The sequence below is a fragment of the Nestor notabilis genome, unplaced genomic scaffold, assembly GCF_000696875.1.
Source record: "Nestor notabilis isolate BGI_N333 unplaced genomic scaffold, ASM69687v1 scaffold12426, whole genome shotgun sequence".
Lineage (NCBI taxonomy): Eukaryota > Metazoa > Chordata > Aves > Psittaciformes > Psittacidae > Nestor > Nestor notabilis.
In genome coordinates, this window is record NW_009931514.1 from 24,090 (window position 1) to 40,735 (window position 16,646).

A 16,646-nucleotide genomic window follows, 5' to 3' on the forward strand; every position below is an offset into this window, starting at 1 on the left:
AAGGATGCAATACATTTTCCCTGGTTATGATTTATATCATCATCAGGTTTACTCAAACACAGAGCTTCTCTATTTAAGCTTACCCATGTTTTTTACTTAATATTCCTTAATTTAGTGCTATAGCATAGTTATTTCTTATATGATAAAGCTGCCTTGTAAGGAGGACATTATAACCTGTATTACAGCGCCACATAACGCTTTAAAAAAAGGGGAAAAATAAAAAAGCAGAAAAACCCCATGATAAATACTTAAGCAGAAGAGCAATATTAGGTTCTTTTTTTCTGTAGTACTCTCCAAGACATCAATGCCAAAGTCTGCTTTATAGCTTACACTTGGAGATTTAACTCTGGGCACAAACTAGTCCTTTTCACAGTCACATGACTGTATTAAAAGTGGCTTTTATAATGAAACAGGTAACAAAAAAGCATTATACTAACCAATATCTACGAGTATTATACTGTTAACTCCCTCCTTCAGAGTAGGTCTCAAACAAAAGTATCAACACCGCCTACCTAAAAATATATGTAACAATCTGAATTAAATAAATTTACACCATTCAAAAAGCTTGTCATTAGGAGTTACTGCAAAATAAAGGGTGTTTGTCCTCCTTTATCAAGTTACACTGCAGATTCAGAAGACTTAAATATCATTTGCACTGTAAGTTTGTGTAAACACTCATACAAAATAATTTAACAGGCAATCATGTTCCAAAAGGTTTATAATGAATTTTTCCAATATTTTTAGCTGCTAAAGCGCTAATAAAGACTTAATTTAGCATATAACCTGTATCAAGTAAACATTCTTGACTGCCAGTAATTGTATTACTACACAGTAAAACAGTCCTGTAATTCCTAACAATTTATGTTTAACTTGAGAAAATAGAAAAGTTTAGGGTGTTTGTTTTTTTGTTTTTTTTCTCAAAATTATGTGCAACAGGTATAACGTGACTTCTTGGAAAACTCTGAGTTGTCTTTAGCTATCAGGCTCTGAAAGACTTTACAGATGTCTTAAATCTTTCTTAATTTTCAGCCTTAATTTTACATGAAGGTGTTCAGTTGGTCTATATTAGTAGTAGTTCATGATATACACTAAGCTCAAGTAACATTATCTCATTGTTCTGGAAATGAACAATTCAAAACTATTCAAAAAAACAGCGTAGAACTGTACCTACAAATTTTTTCAGTTTAAATTGCCCTTTGTTAATCTATTAAAGACAATTAAGAGAACATCCATATTTTTTTACCTGTCAATTTCTGAGAAAATTTGAATACATGCAAGTCAAAACTACCATAATATAAACAAAGAGGAACTCTCATGAAGATCATCAATTAATGACCAACTTCAATAAATAAGCCTATTTGGAAATTCTAGAGAATTCTTTTGCTCAACAGGTTAGTCTTTTTTCTTTTCCATTATGTCTTTCTGTTTCAGTTCTCCATCTGAAAGTTCTGTATATTTTCCATTCTTTTCCTCCTCTTGTTCTTCCTCACTGCCTTCGTCTGTGAGCTCCCGATCACCATTTTCCTTTTTAGCTGCCTCATGTTCATCTACCCCTCCATCTGTATCAGCTGTGCAGATTCCATAACACATAATGCTGATGACCCCCAGGGGCAACCCAAACAGAAAGCATCCCAGAAGTGGTGAACTCTTGAACACAGACTGTTGAAACACAAATTTGAAGTAAAAAACGCTTTCAGTAAATATAAAAAAATTATCACACTACTTCTCTTATTACTCTGGGTATTTATTCAGAAACATCAAAAATTACAGTCAGGTTTGGTTTTGGTGGGGATTTTTTTTTGTTTGGTTGGTTGTTTGGTTTTTTATTTGGTTTTGTTGTTGTGGTTGCTTTTTGTTTTTGTTGGTTGCTTGGGATTTTTTGTTTATTTTTCTCCTCCCCAGAAAGGAGGAGTTGTCCTCATTTTAACAATTCCTACTGTAAGTTCATTAAAAAAAAATACTTGGAAGAGAAAATATTACAGTCTTGCACTGGAACACCTAATGTTAACATGCCAAATGTATATCCAATTAATTATTTGATGCTTGAGAAACAACTGTTTTAACGGTTTTAGAAGAACACTTTGAAGCAACCAGTTTCATCTCTTATTTGTGTCTCAAAAATTAGTCTGAGCAACAAAGGATCTGAAGAAGCATTCTGCAGCTGTTATTAGACAGCTTTCTACTGAAGAGTAGTTCAATGGCTTAGGAAAATGGACTTTCAGTTTCAGAAACTGATGGCTAAATGCTGCACATTGATAGAAGTTTGGAAGACACTCATAGAAACATGTCAGTTTCAAGTTAAATCCACAGCATAGGTTTTTTGCTTGTGTAGAACAAGTAAAGAAATGGATTTGTGTACATCCTCCCAACAGAATTCTGTTAAGCATAATTAACCTATAAGAAATATGATAAAAGTATTTGCTTTAAAACTACACAAAGTGTAGTATTTAATTCCCTTTTGCTCTAGCTCATTAGACAAACACTAACATTTCTCAGAACTTGGAAGTGCTACCAGTTTCAGTGAAAGGATGTGAAATGGGTCAAAGAAAAGACTTTGAATTCTCCCTGTTCTAACCTTAAAAATATGCGTCAGACCAATACAGAAAAGGAATTAAAAATGAAGAAACTAATGTATGTCAAATATTTAGCACACTGGAAAATACTACTAAAAACTTTAATCAAGAAGTTCATTTGGCCTAAACCTAATGTACATGCACCTTTAATATACACGCAATGTATATGTAAACAAACTTATCTTTTATATGCATCTTGATTGACAATGGCACCATCTAGTGTAATAAAAAATAAAACTCACCACTACAGTGGACTTGGCATCATAGATTATTCTCTTGATTCGTTGCAGAAGTCCGTCACCACCCTGTGCCTGAAATTTCAAATGGAACCATGTCAAAACTGCTGACACTTTTCAGTTATGATTCCAAAAGTTCATTCTTCAGACCTTGCAATCTTAAGTCCCTTTAGAAGGAAATGAAAAGTAATTATTCTTGCATCTCATGATGCCCAGATGCTCCAACTTCTTACACATGGATAAACATCTTGGTAGTCTCATGAAAAAATCTCTCACAATTGTTTTAAACTATCAGTGCAAACTTCAGCAGTGGACTGGCACTCCACTATCTTAACATAGAGGAACACTAACAGAAACTACCAACTATCCTGATGTTACAATTATAAAATAGCAGAGATCTTCTGAACTTTCCTGCAGCTATTTATGGATTCATTTATATCTATTTATGGATTATGATAGAAGCTGTTAGAAAAGTCTAGGCATTAAGTAACAAGAAGATAGAAAGGCATAATAAAACTTGTATCAAGCAGTGACAGACTATACCTTCACTGGCACCTAATTTAGCAGTCTTCACAATAACTACATGAATCCAAAGCAACTTGTCTGTTGAACAGGACCAGTTTTCACCTGTCTTGACAGAGAAATAAACCTACATTTTGGAAGTCAACTGATCTGCACTTGACGCTGACCAAAACCCCTCAAATTACAAAAAAGTCCACAATGATGAAACAGACTCACAGAAGGTACCTATAGAGCCTTATAGAAAATGACAATAAAGTCAAGGTGGATAATCCAACACTTCCCAAAGAAGGGAAGAGGAAAATGTTACACTTCTCAGAAATTTCACTGTGGTTAAGAAATGTTGCATCCTGTTACTTGTTTACTTTGAAGACTGTCATTCCTCAACAGCTGCACAATTACTTGGGCCTGAATGCAGCCAAAGTCGTGCCATTTTATGTCTACAGACACAATTCAGCTTAAATGAAGTCACATTCTGTATTGCCTGTCTTGCAATATCACTTTCACATACAGAGAGAGATGTGAATGTAGACAAACATTTAATCATTCTAGCTGAAATACTGGAAACAAAATGTAGCAAGACCTAAGTGACGCTCAGGCAGAAAAAACAAGGCATCACAAATTAATTTCCTCAAAGTTAAAAACCAGACAAACCAATGTCATTTGTTATTTCAACCTGAAGGATATGTTTAATAGAGCTAATTAGGTGTTGATAACACAATTCTATGCAGTTAAAGCATTAAAAAAGTGAGAACTGAAGAACAAAGAACCACCAATTAAATTACAGGAATACCTCTCACCTTGCAACTAGAAGCACGGCAAGTAATGAACAGCAAAAAAGTCCACCTATGTTATATTGTTACATCCATTTGTCAGATTAAATAAACCAATGTACCCCATATGACTGAAACAATCTACAGCATTATTGTCATTACCACCTGATGACTGCTGGCATAATGTAAAGTGGGATTCAGCCAACACAGTGAGCATTCCATATACAGTGAACTAGGGGCTTAAACCAGCATAGGGTTCTCCCAAGAGGCAGCCAAATGATTTGTTAGCAAGCTCCACTTCATGCCCATCACCACACATGAAAGCTCTGATCCATTACCCCTCTCCTCATCCCCATAACATGGCCTTCTGTTCAACTTACAGTACATTGCAGGAGTAAGTACACCCAACTCTGTTTTGTCAACATTAAAAAATTGTCCAAGCCATCAATTCCAGATTGATTTATTAATTTTGCTGTTTTAACAAAAGACAGATCACTTTTAGTTTTAGGCAGAAAGAGAGGGGTAAGCTTATGTCTGTTTGTAATATATAAAGCAAGTATACCACTGTTTTTCGAGTCTGAACCTATCATTCACCAAGCTACCAGATTTATTAATTGCTGCCCAAAAAAAACTGTAGAGCTGAATTATGTACTATGAGAAAAAAAAAATTAACAAGTATGTTTAAAGCAAACCAGGAGATGAATAGAAAGCTCTCTATTTACCAATGACATCAGTAAAAGGAGTATCAAGAGAAGTCAGCTATCATCATGCTATAAACAAAAAAAGAGTTGTTTCCTACAAGAGGTTCTGCAGTCAGAACAGCGAGCAATGGCACGCCTCAAGAATTCACAAGTCACTGACAGCACATACGAGAGGAAGACAGACAAGACAGGAAGATAAAATATATGGCATAACAATCAGAGTGACCAAATTTTTTCCCTTCTTTAGCATCTAAGGAAATAAACACCAACCAACATATTCCAAGTCACAATGAAGACTTACTTCAGCAGTACCATCCAAGATATTGTTAATAAACTGAACCATGTCTTCTGTGTTCTCAATGTGTCTATCTGGTAGGAAATACTGCTGATTCGAGGTATTCAATACAACAATAGTAGGGATTGTCAAGTCACTGAAAACAAAAACAGAGAGTTAAAATATTTAAAGAACTACTGCGTAAAATACTGCAATCCAAATAATTCCTACATCATTTAAAAGGGTATCCATTAACCTTCACTTCATGTGTGCTCCTTATAGCAGTTCCTTGAAGTCAAGAGGGAAGGGTGAAGAGAATCACCTGAAGAGTACAAGCATGTTTCCCATTACTTTTTTTTCCTTCACATCTGTGTCAGTGACACTATTGAATCTTACTGAATTTTACATACCCATAGTGACTGCAAATCAAGTACCTTATGACTTGCCAGTTAGTAAGAGATCACAGATAGTAGCCTTGTATATGTAATGTACTATTAGCACAACATATTAACTATTTTAGTGCACAAAGGCAAAAGGATAATCCAAATCCCTTGCAGCATGGTCCAACTGATCAGCTCTATCAATCAATCTCTACCTGTCAAGTTAAAAGAATGAGCCACACCAGTCAAAGTTTTTCTGCATCTCTTTTAGATATAGCAGATGAGCTACAAAGTTTTAAAATAATTCTTATTCAGCAGTTGACCTTCACATGCATAAGCACTGTTTAGTATCACAGAATCAGAAAGAAATAAAACAGGGGAAAAAAGAAAATCAACAAAAAAAAAAAATGTTTAGAAATTATCTCTGGAGATAAACCAGTATAATCTACTGTTCAAACCAGCCCTAAATTCAAAATTAGATCAGGTTTAGGAAAATTTAATACTGAAAAAGTACATTGTTCAACAAGAAAGATTTAGAATACATTAAATAAGGTGAAAAATCTCCTGTACTCTGCCAATTTTCTGCAGTGCTGTCAATAATGTATTTAAATACTAGGTGGCTTTCCTTCACACAGAAGCAATGCAAACCATGTTTTTCTCCATCTTCAGTCTTGTCTACTAGTGCCCCACCCATGTATATTGGTAATCCATGTAATACTGATGATCATTTTTGCCTTAATTGTGGCTTTTATTTCATAATAATTGATTAATGTGTTTCTTCAAAGAGCTGAGGAATCAATATTCTACATACACCTATAGTTGACATTCCAATGATGCTATATACCTTAGCTTACACAAAGGTGCATCTTTGCTTTCAGTAAAATACATAATCTGTTTTCTTGTTTTGTGCATAGTTTTAACCATACCATTTTTAATCCAATAAAAGCATGTTCATCTTTCTGAAGAGAGATAAATTACAACTACTAATGGAGTTACAGCCAAGTTCAAAAGTGTACTTTTCTTCAAGGACTACTACTTCTATCCCCACAAATCATACAATATTCTCCCTTGTGAAGAAACTGAAGTTGTTCCTATGTGCATCTAGCACAGTAAGTATTCTGCAGTAGGTTTCTCACTATTCAAGAGGCTTTTTCTGTTTCCACTTGCTGCCATCTGGTGGAAATCTGAAGCCCTCGCAATACAGTTTACCTCGAATTATTCAAGTAGTCAGCCACATGAACAGCAGCTACTTGTAACAGTGACCATATTTTGCTGCATTCTTTTGCTGCTTCCCACTTACACTGGAAATGTATACGCTGTGTTTAAAAATAATTAAAAGCTTCTGATTACTTTAACAGCAACTTTCCATATACTATAAATTATAAACCCAGGCATTTTGCAGATTAATTTAAACAATCCAGTTGAACCAATCTTGCCACTAGATTAATCTTTTTCCCCCTCATTTTCTTCCTCTTAATGAAGACTTCATCTCCCTCCCCTGCTTCTTTTCACATCAGTTCTGGTACTCAGCAGAATACATTGGAAGACATTTAAGGGTTTTGTTGGATCAGCAAAACAACTCCCCTACTCGCATAGCTGAAAAAAGGAAACACTTTTCTGTCAAATGAACAGGCTGAAACAGCTCAGTAGACGGTCTGACCTAAGAGCCTGCAAAGGAGATGCAATTAATGAAGTGAGCAAGGTCTCATTTTTGGCAGCTATAAAGCACTAGATCAATCACATCACTTAACTTCAATTGAGAGATGGCTGGTTTTAAATTAATTGTATTCAGGTGATAATCTACAGTAATTCCACAGAACTATAGACCTTGTGCCTCCTGAATCCCCAGGAAGCTCATAGAATCTTTAGGGCCACGAGCACAAGCTTTGTTCATTGGAAAACTTACAGAGCTGGCATATTGACCTCTGTTTTTCTCTTCTTTCACTCAAAAGGCCATAGTAGTCAAATGCCAAGCAACTTAAACTCTCTAATACTGCATTTTTAGACAAGGATCATAATAAGGGCAAATGTCAAGCATCTTGTTAAACTACTTATACATTTCAAAATGTACCATGTACATATCAAGTGTGGACAACATCTTCCATGCATCTTATGCTGCTTCTCTGCAGAAACATACTTATGTCTTAAAAATGCATCAAGAACGAAATGTGTCTCTGTCCTGGGTTCAGCTACAGCAGTCATTTTTTCTCCTTCTTAATAGCTGGTGCAGTGCTGTGTTTCTTAACTTTCAGTCTCGGAACAACACTGATAACACCGATGTTTTTAGTTGTTGCTAAGTAATGTTTACTCTGACCAAGGACTTTCTCAGTCTCATGCTCTGCCAGAGAGGAGGGGAAGCCAGGAGGAAGCAGAGACAGGACACCTGACCCAAACTGGCCAAAGGGGTATTCCATACCACAGCACGTCATGCCCAGTATATAAACTGGGGGGAGTTACCCGGAAGGCCCAGATCGCTGCTCGGGTCGGGCTGGGTATCGGTCGGCGGGCGGTGAGCGGTTGTGTCCTCTCCCCTTGTTATTCCTCTTATCATTATTATTGGTAGCAGTAGTGGTTTGTATTATACCTTAGTTACTGGAGTGCTCTTATCTCAACCCATGGGAGTTACATTCCTCCGATTCTCCTCCCCATCCCTCCGGGAGTGGGGGGAGGAAGAAGCTGAAGAGGGGGGGAGTGAGCGAGTGGCTGCGTGGTTCCAAGTTGCCGGCTGGGCTTAAACCACGACAGTCTCTCAAGAAATAAAAATACATAGCTAATGCATAAACATTATTTACATTTCCTGTTACAAATTGACATAACTTTTAATGTATCTAGTGTACTGTAAATATATCAAAGGAAAAACCCACACAGTTCTAATAGAAAAATTTAACACAGACCTAAAAGATAAGCTTTGTCTACCAGCTTTATCAGTAAGCCAAACTTCTACCATTAGATTATGCAGTTTAATTTAATAAACAACTGATATTATGCTACATGCTGAATTCTGAAGACAGCAGTTTTTTCCTCTAAACCCACAAAAGGCAGGAACTCTTTGTAAGATTGTTTTCAATTAAATATACCTAGTAAGAAAAACAAGAGAAGAGAGAATATTCAACTAAGAATTTACTTACTCCATTAGTAAACTATTAATGTAATCATTTCCATCCATATGACCAAACTGGAAATCCCTGTAAGAGAAGCAGTGAAAAACAGATTGATGAAAAGAATAGCGAGTTTCAGCAAAAGTTCTTCCTGAAGTATTTTTCCCATAACTGAAGATAAGAGCACACACTCAGCAATATAATTAAAAAATTGATCATCTACAAAACCAACAGCATCCCACAACACTCAGTTAATGGAATACCCTTATTAAATATCAGTATATGAATATAAAAGCAGGCACTGTACTATCTGTCATGTAAAATGAAAAAATGACTGCTGTCTTAAAAAGGTTAATGCAGAAGTTCATTTAAGCTATTATAGTACCATGTGCGCCTACCTGTGAAAGTGATCCCGATAATCTCTAGCAACTTCCTGAATAATAGATTTTAGTCTGGAGGGAAAAAAAAGGCCATTAATAATGCAGGATATACTCTGTCAAAATACAAACAATAAACATGGATATTTCCCCAGTAAGCAGCAAATAGTAACTCATCAGCAATTAGCATCCCCTGTTCCATTAACAAAAAACCTCATTGATCTTGCTTGGTTTCTAAGGGTTGAAAGGCTATCTACCACATAGTCTCAACACGAGAAAAACAGACAGATGTCAAGCTGCTTCACTCTATCTGAAGATGCAGCACTTTGAAGAAAATCCAAAGAGGTCTAGGAAAATAGCATACACAGTACTTGAACAATATTTTCTTACTCATCTATGCAATCAGAGAAGGACAGGGGAAGGTATGTTCCTCTCAGTCCCTTCAGCAAACTCCAACGCAACTGAAAACTCCCCTTCTTAATGTAAGTTCCACAGACCACTAATATATAAGCATGATTAAATTAATTTTTAATGCAACTGAGCTGAGGAACAGTCATTTGTTCAAACTAAATTCATTCCAAAGTCATCTGAACTCAAGTACTCTTGTCTATGACTAAAAGGTGACACAACAGCTTTAAAAAGCTATGCGATCACTGTTTGCTCCTGTGACCTCATTAGCATACAGCAGAAGAGCGATACAGGAACTCCCATCACCTCACTGAACTCACATGTTCTTCAACAGAGCCATAAATTAAATAAATTCAGTAGGGTAAACTCAAAAATTAGAGAACATCCAAAAGTTAAACCCATTCATTTAACATAGCATTTCTTAACATCTAAGAAACTTCCAAGGTTCTCTATGTTATACCAGCACATTTCTCCCACAGTGTCACCAATACTCAATTCTGTACCTGGTATGTTCCACTGAAGCGTTTTTATCATCAATGACTGCAATAGCCACAAGTTTTCCTAAAATAAGGAATAAAATACTTGAAACCATTTAAAGAGAAACACGCATTCTCAGATGGAAAATATTCCAACCTAGAAGATTATATACTCTCCAGGGACAGCAATTAGTTTTAAGTATAAATCAACCTCAATGACAAATAGCCTCTTCTACCTGCCTAAGTGTGGTCTTCTTAAAGTTACTGAAAATAAAGATATGGCTTAATGCCATACCACACATTCCATGTAATTTATGGAAAACCTAATTGCTCTTAAATTGAAAGTCCTACTAATTTTTTTGTGACTACTACAGGATTAGACATACTAATTTTTATGTTGTGAGGAAAGGACTAGTGTAGGCTTTGGATGAAGCCTATAGACAACAGAACAGGTCTCACCAACATCAAAAAAAAAAGACTGGCACTATCAACTCTAACTCCAAGATTAATTAATTTTGAGATTTAAAGAATACATTCTTAGTGTTTTTTAATTTTCTAAGTGTTAAGTACAAGAGATGCCAAAAAGCTTAGTGGGAGCAGCATCTCACCTGTATCTCCAAGTTCATACAGTGTGAAGCCATCTACATGAAGATAACCTTGAAATCTTTCTCTATTTATCCAGGATGACAAATCACCATCTTCATACTCTAAAAAAAAAAAAAAAAAAAAAAAAAGTAAAAGAAAAAAAAACGGAATGCAGAGGCAAACATTTTTTTTTCCTCTTACTGTTGTCAGACAAGATCTCACACATTTCCAGAAATTCCTCTTTAGTTTTAAAACTTCTAAAGCTATTTTCAATTGTCAAACAAAAAAGTATTACAGCAAAGCATGAAAAGCTAATCTGATGATTTTTTTCCTAAATCAAGGATAAACAATACTATTTTACAAGATAACTGTGCGTCGAGTTTCAAACAAAGAGAAACAAAAATACAGAAATATTTATGAGAGTCCTTGAATAAAATACAAAGAAATCAAGAAAAATTAGATGCATTAACAGCACTGCGAGTGTAAATTCAGAATCAGTTATACTCAAGGGTAGTTTCCTATGCCATGTATTTTAACCTGTAGTGAATCAAATTCTAGCACATACCACCACCATCACTGTAATTAGATCTTAATCACAGTAAAAAAGAAAAATGCACGTAAACATATATATACAATGCATATATACACACACGCACACAAGAACAAATTAAACAAATTAGTTTGTGTTAAATCCTTTTGTATAGAATGAATAAATCTATTGTATAGAATGAATTATCAGTAACTTCAGGTTAACAATTAATTGTCCTAAAATCGTAGCAAGTAATTCCTACCATAAAGCTTCTCATAGATCTGCATTCCACTCCCCTGCTATGGGGAAGAAAACCAAAACAAAACAGCAGACAAGGCCAGAGCACTGAAACGGATTTTGTTAAACCTTTTCTTACAGTAAGCTCTTCAAATTTCTGCCCAATCATAACAGTTGCACATATAACCTTATCCAGTCTCTTATACTGCATCTTCGTAACTTGCCTGATTTACAAACCACTACTTACCATCATAAACAAAGTAAGTTCCATCTTTGAAGACCACAACAGCAGGCAATTCAGGCAATGTCACATACTGAAAGAGGTTAAATCATGGAAGATTAGAAGATTTTTAAACAAAAAAACCAAAAATCTTTATAAACATGGAAATGTAGTCCATGGGAGAAATCTCGAAGTATACTTAAATGTCTCCTGTCTGCATTTACTAAAATTAATTTATCAGCTTCTGCGTATTAAAAAAGTAACTCAACATAAACATATTTTTGAAAGGCAGGTCTCATGAAGTTTAAATGAAGCGTGGCTTTTACTAGTATCTACAGTAGCATGAAAAATATTTTATTGGTTGGACATGAACTTTAGACAGAAGATTGTAACTTGAGGGTTTCATCAATCATGCTTGCTGTTCCCAATTTGTGCTGTTGTCAGCATACCTGTCATATTGTTACTTCTACTAAACGGACAGTCAATATTGTAGAGTAAAATAGTAACATTGATTACATGTTCCACTACATCTGGGATATGTCTTGTGGTTCAGGATGACAAGAATATAGGCACAGCTTCAGCAGACAGAGCTGCAAATAGCCCTAATTTATAGGCAAATGGAACAATGAATGCCTACAATACAGTAGTTAGGATGGTTAACAACATACTAAAGAAAAAAACAAACTCCTCAGAAATACAATGTGTAGAAACTTCCCTTGAAATTTAATCTTATTCAGCTCATGTTTTCAGTAACTTCCAGAGGAGACATTCTGCATCTATTCTTTACTGCTTGCTACCATCCTAAGTTAAAATTCTAATAGCATTTGTGGTTAAGAAAGGACTGCATCATGAGCTTAGTTTTGATGATGATGTTGGCTGAATTGTCTAACATATGAACAGTATCATGTGTGATTTTCCAAATGACATGCCTTCTGTAATCATTCTGCATTCTTTCTTGGAAGTAAATGTAAAAGCGGTAGGTTTATAATGTAACAGCTCATATGAATGAGTGAAAAGGTGGTAATTCTAGATGATACTTCATTCTCTTATTTGCCGAAAACATAATTTAGCCTCCTTAAAGGGCAAAGCAGGCTATGTACAGCTTATGGCTTGCAAAAGATACCTGAAGCTTGGAGCAAGTTTACCTAAGGTGACAAAACAAAGTCTAACAGTCAATACTGTCATGCAACTAGCAACCACTAATTTCCTAACATTTTTGCTTCTCTCCATAGGATACTGCACACCACCACTGCTTCAGTTTAAGTGACATTTGTGGGAAATTACATTTGGTGAGAAAAACAGCTCACTGTGTATATTACTGTGATTGCAGAATCTCAAATTGTTCCAGCCTTTTACACTCTTTCCACAGAACCAGTGAACAGTACTTTTGTTGCTCAGCTGGGGCTGAAGTGTAAACAGCAATTGAGATAGCTTTTGATACAAGGCTTCTGGAAATCTAACAATACAGTATTTATAATGAGGCCAGTTCTATATGATGTTGAAAAATGCATGTGCCTAAAAAAATACATTATTCTGGTTCTCACCCTGCTAATACCAAACTAATGTTAAAGTTATGCATTACCAGGCCTGGAGTAGTGAGGTCTCACTCGGAGATAACAATAAATCGAAAAGCCTCTTTATTTTGCTTTAATATGCCACTTCAGAATTCTGTAGCCAGTAGACTGGGTGGATCAGTCAATCCCTGGGCAAATTAATCTTTTAAACAACTTACCTTTTCACTTACTTCTCTGATTATTAGGGTACTCAGTGGTACCCCATGCTGTAGACTCCCAAACTAGTTATAAAAGTGTTCTGTGAAAGAACTGTTAGGAGCAACAAGAGCTTAAGCAGGTCGTATGGTCCACATTGAGCTGCTCTGTGTATCTACAGTTTATTTTCATTAATATGACCGAATAAGTAATTTGTCCAATACAAAGCAATGACAGACTGAAACTTGTTCTGTACTTTTTCCCAATATAGACTCAAAAATTAAACGCTTCGGTGTAATTAGTTTGAAATTTGTCACAGGCAAAAATACTGTGAAAAGCCAGTTCTGTGCCATCAAAACAGCAAAATTAGATGTGAGGAGACTTACTCCCTTTCTGTGGAAATGGTAACTGAGACAGCTTACCTCAGGCAGCACATCTTCTGAGGCAGAAAAAAAGTATGTATAAACTATTAGTTCTGAAGCAACTTCAATGTACTTTTCCTGAAAAAATACAAACAATATTTTTTAATTTCTGAACTTTTAGTATGCTTCAAACAGAAGTTTTGTGACATACTTCATCTTCAGAGTAGTTAGAAAATACGGTTATGACACAAGATTGTACAAACACTTCAATAAAAGTTAAAAAATCACGCATATTGCAAGCATGCACTTCAGTCTACTAGAAGATACTTTAAACTACATCTGTGAATAGTCAAAAGAAGTAACTTCATTTAGCCAAACTTCAAACCTTTAAAGGAGATTCACCACCAACATACACAAAAAGTACATGATGTCTCTTTTGCACATGGTCAAACATATGCTGGCTTGGAAGTGGCCTGATAAGAGGTCTGGAGGAAGGAAAAAGAAAGAACAAATTCAGTTTCTAAGGTGCAAAACCCAAACAAATACAACACCAACACCACCCCCGCAAAATATAATACAGTTGATTTAAAAAAAAAACCAACTAGATTTCCCAATTTATTTCAACTTGAACCAAAAAAAAAAAAAAAAAAAAATCTCCCCCAAAGAAACAAACAAAATAATCCCCCAAACTAAAAATCACACACCCCCCCAAAGTTATGTTTCTCAAATAGCACACTTAAATGTGAAATTAACATCTTAGTAAAAAATGCTGCTATGATGTAACCATGCAAGCCATTTACTGGGTACAGAATCACAGTCTGTGTTGGAAAGCCCCTTAAAAATCATCTAGTTCCAACTCCCCCCTGCCACGGGCAGGGACACCTTCCACTAGACCAGGTTTCTCAAAGCCCCATCCAACCTGGCCTTGAACACTTCAAGGGATGGGGCAGCCACAACTTCTCTGTGTTCCAGTATCTCACCACTCTCACAGTAAAGAATTTCAGCTTTATGTCCAATCTAAACCTACCCTCTTTCAGTTTAAAACCATCGCCCCTTGTCCTGTCAGTAAAGGCTCTGATAAAAAGTCTCTTTCCACCTTTCTTATCAGCTCTCTTTATATACTGAAAGGCCACAATAAGGTCTTCACAGCCACAATTTGAAAGATAAAATTCTAAGCGCAGCAGATAGAAAATGTGGTATTAGAAAAACAACCCTACAAAACTCTGGTAAATTATTAGAGATCGCTGATATTCCTAAACTACAGAATTCTGAACAATAATTAATATCATATACCTATGTAAGTGCTTCTTAATTATATTAAGAATGAAGGAAAGAAATGTGATTCTTTTTTCTCCCTGGAGATTACTGTCTATAATATATTAAGGCCACAGGCTATTGTAGGGAAGGAAGAAAAAGCCAACAGAAATTGTAATGAACAATTCTGTAAAAGAAATTCCCTCACACTGCTAATTGCTGCAACTTTTCAGATACATAAGCATATATTAAAATGATATTTCCACAATAACTTTTCAGTACTAAACAAAGTCATGACATCTATCTGTCAGCCAGCATTTAGGTCAGTATTCTTGCTTCTGGCTTCAATGAGTTTAATTTCTTCCTAGTTTCCACTGCTTTGAATAGCCCTCAGATCTTGCACTGTAAAGAAGGGACTGGGACTAGCTAGTCTCTACTTACTTTCTCTATGTCACTCACCAACAGCTTCACAAGAAACCACATGTATAATGCATGTTGGTTTTAACTTCATATCCATCTCTTGTTCTTTTTAAAGTAAACTTAATTTTTGGCCCAGCTCAAAATCCTATGTTTTAAGTCACCAGATCCAATCTCAGAGAAGAGTATACTTACCCTGCCACTCTATTAGCAAATTCAACTATATCATCTTTGGTTCTAGGTCCCCTGTAGTTGTATGCCAAGTCACCTTTTAAGCTAGATAAAACAGAAAACACAAGAACAGAATTGAAATCAACCTATCTGCACATGCAGAATTACTCAGCGTTCACATGTTTATTACAGTCACCCTTTAGAAAGCAATAAGCAAAGTAATTTTTCACATAGATAAAAGAAGTGGTCAGCAAAAATAAAACTCAATGATGCAATACAACACAGTTATGGAGTAAAAAAAATTACACAATATCTATTTGCTGACTTTTAAAAATAATTAATGTTCTTTTACAATTACTTTTTTCTAGTGCACAGCAGTCACTTACTTTGTAAACACACAGATCATTTGGAACGCTGCTTGTGACCATAAAAAAACAAAACCCCACACCCAAACCAAACCCCCAATATTCAGCATTTATAGCGCTCAGGAATTAGGCCTTGTAACAGACAAGAATAAAGACTTCTATAATGCCTTTCTTTTTTAAGTAATTGAGAAGTATTAATTGACCTATAAATCTTTCTGAATTTATGTATTCAATTAAGCTTTCATGAAGTGTAGGTCAGTTTATTGTACTCTGCTGACAGGGGATGTAGCACACCTGCATTATAAGAATATTCAAGTAAGTTTTACTAATTCTAACAAGCTTTCTTTGAATCCATGCAGGCTTAGGAAACTCACAGGAAAAAAAGTAATAAGAAACCAAATTTTCTATGCCTCTGTATGCCGACAAAGTTTTATATCCTTAAATATTAACAAGCATCTCTGCTGCTTTTTTGAAAAAAAAACTAACTTGACAAGATTTATTATATATTATGAATACTATTTGCTTAAACAACAACCTGCTATCAAACCCAACATATGAATAGTAAAAAGTACTCAAAATTAAGGCTTTACTTAACGTGACCTTGTGCTGGAATATACATGTTATAAGCAACTACCTATAATATTATTATGGACTGGTATTTTAATATAAAATTTGTCCTCCATTAATTTTGTTTCTGGGGTTTTTTTTAAATATATGAAGAAAAAAAATCTACATATACTTCTCTTGTCAAACAACTGCTCTCACACTTCATCCTATATAGTAACCACTACTATCATTTACTTAAGATTTTCAGGTACACAGAAGAGAAGCAATTAAAAATAAGAAAATGTAATCAATAACTTAGAAAAAATTAACAGGAAGACTCAGGTATGCACTTACTGCCTGAATCACTCTAAAGGTGTCAAATCAATTGGTGCATGAAATTCCTTTTAATCATTATAGATATATATAAAATATATAT

At 35.2% G+C, this 16,646-nt stretch overlaps 1 protein-coding gene across 1 annotated transcript; it reads right to left on the reverse strand.

Moving 5' to 3' along the window:
- Positions 1-1,244: 1,244 nt before the first annotated feature.
- TMX3 (thioredoxin-related transmembrane protein 3) lies at positions 1,245-15,404 on the reverse strand (the record flags this gene model as incomplete). The annotated part of the gene is made up of 11 exons (XM_010015942.1): positions 1,245-1,659; positions 2,816-2,884; positions 5,104-5,233; positions 8,585-8,641; positions 8,953-9,006; positions 9,843-9,900; positions 10,424-10,522; positions 11,414-11,480; positions 13,518-13,595; positions 13,843-13,942; positions 15,324-15,404. Coding segments are annotated over 11 exons (1,060 nt in total), but the record flags the coding sequence as incomplete, so codon positions are not given.
- Between the last annotated feature and the right edge of the window lie 1,242 nt (positions 15,405-16,646).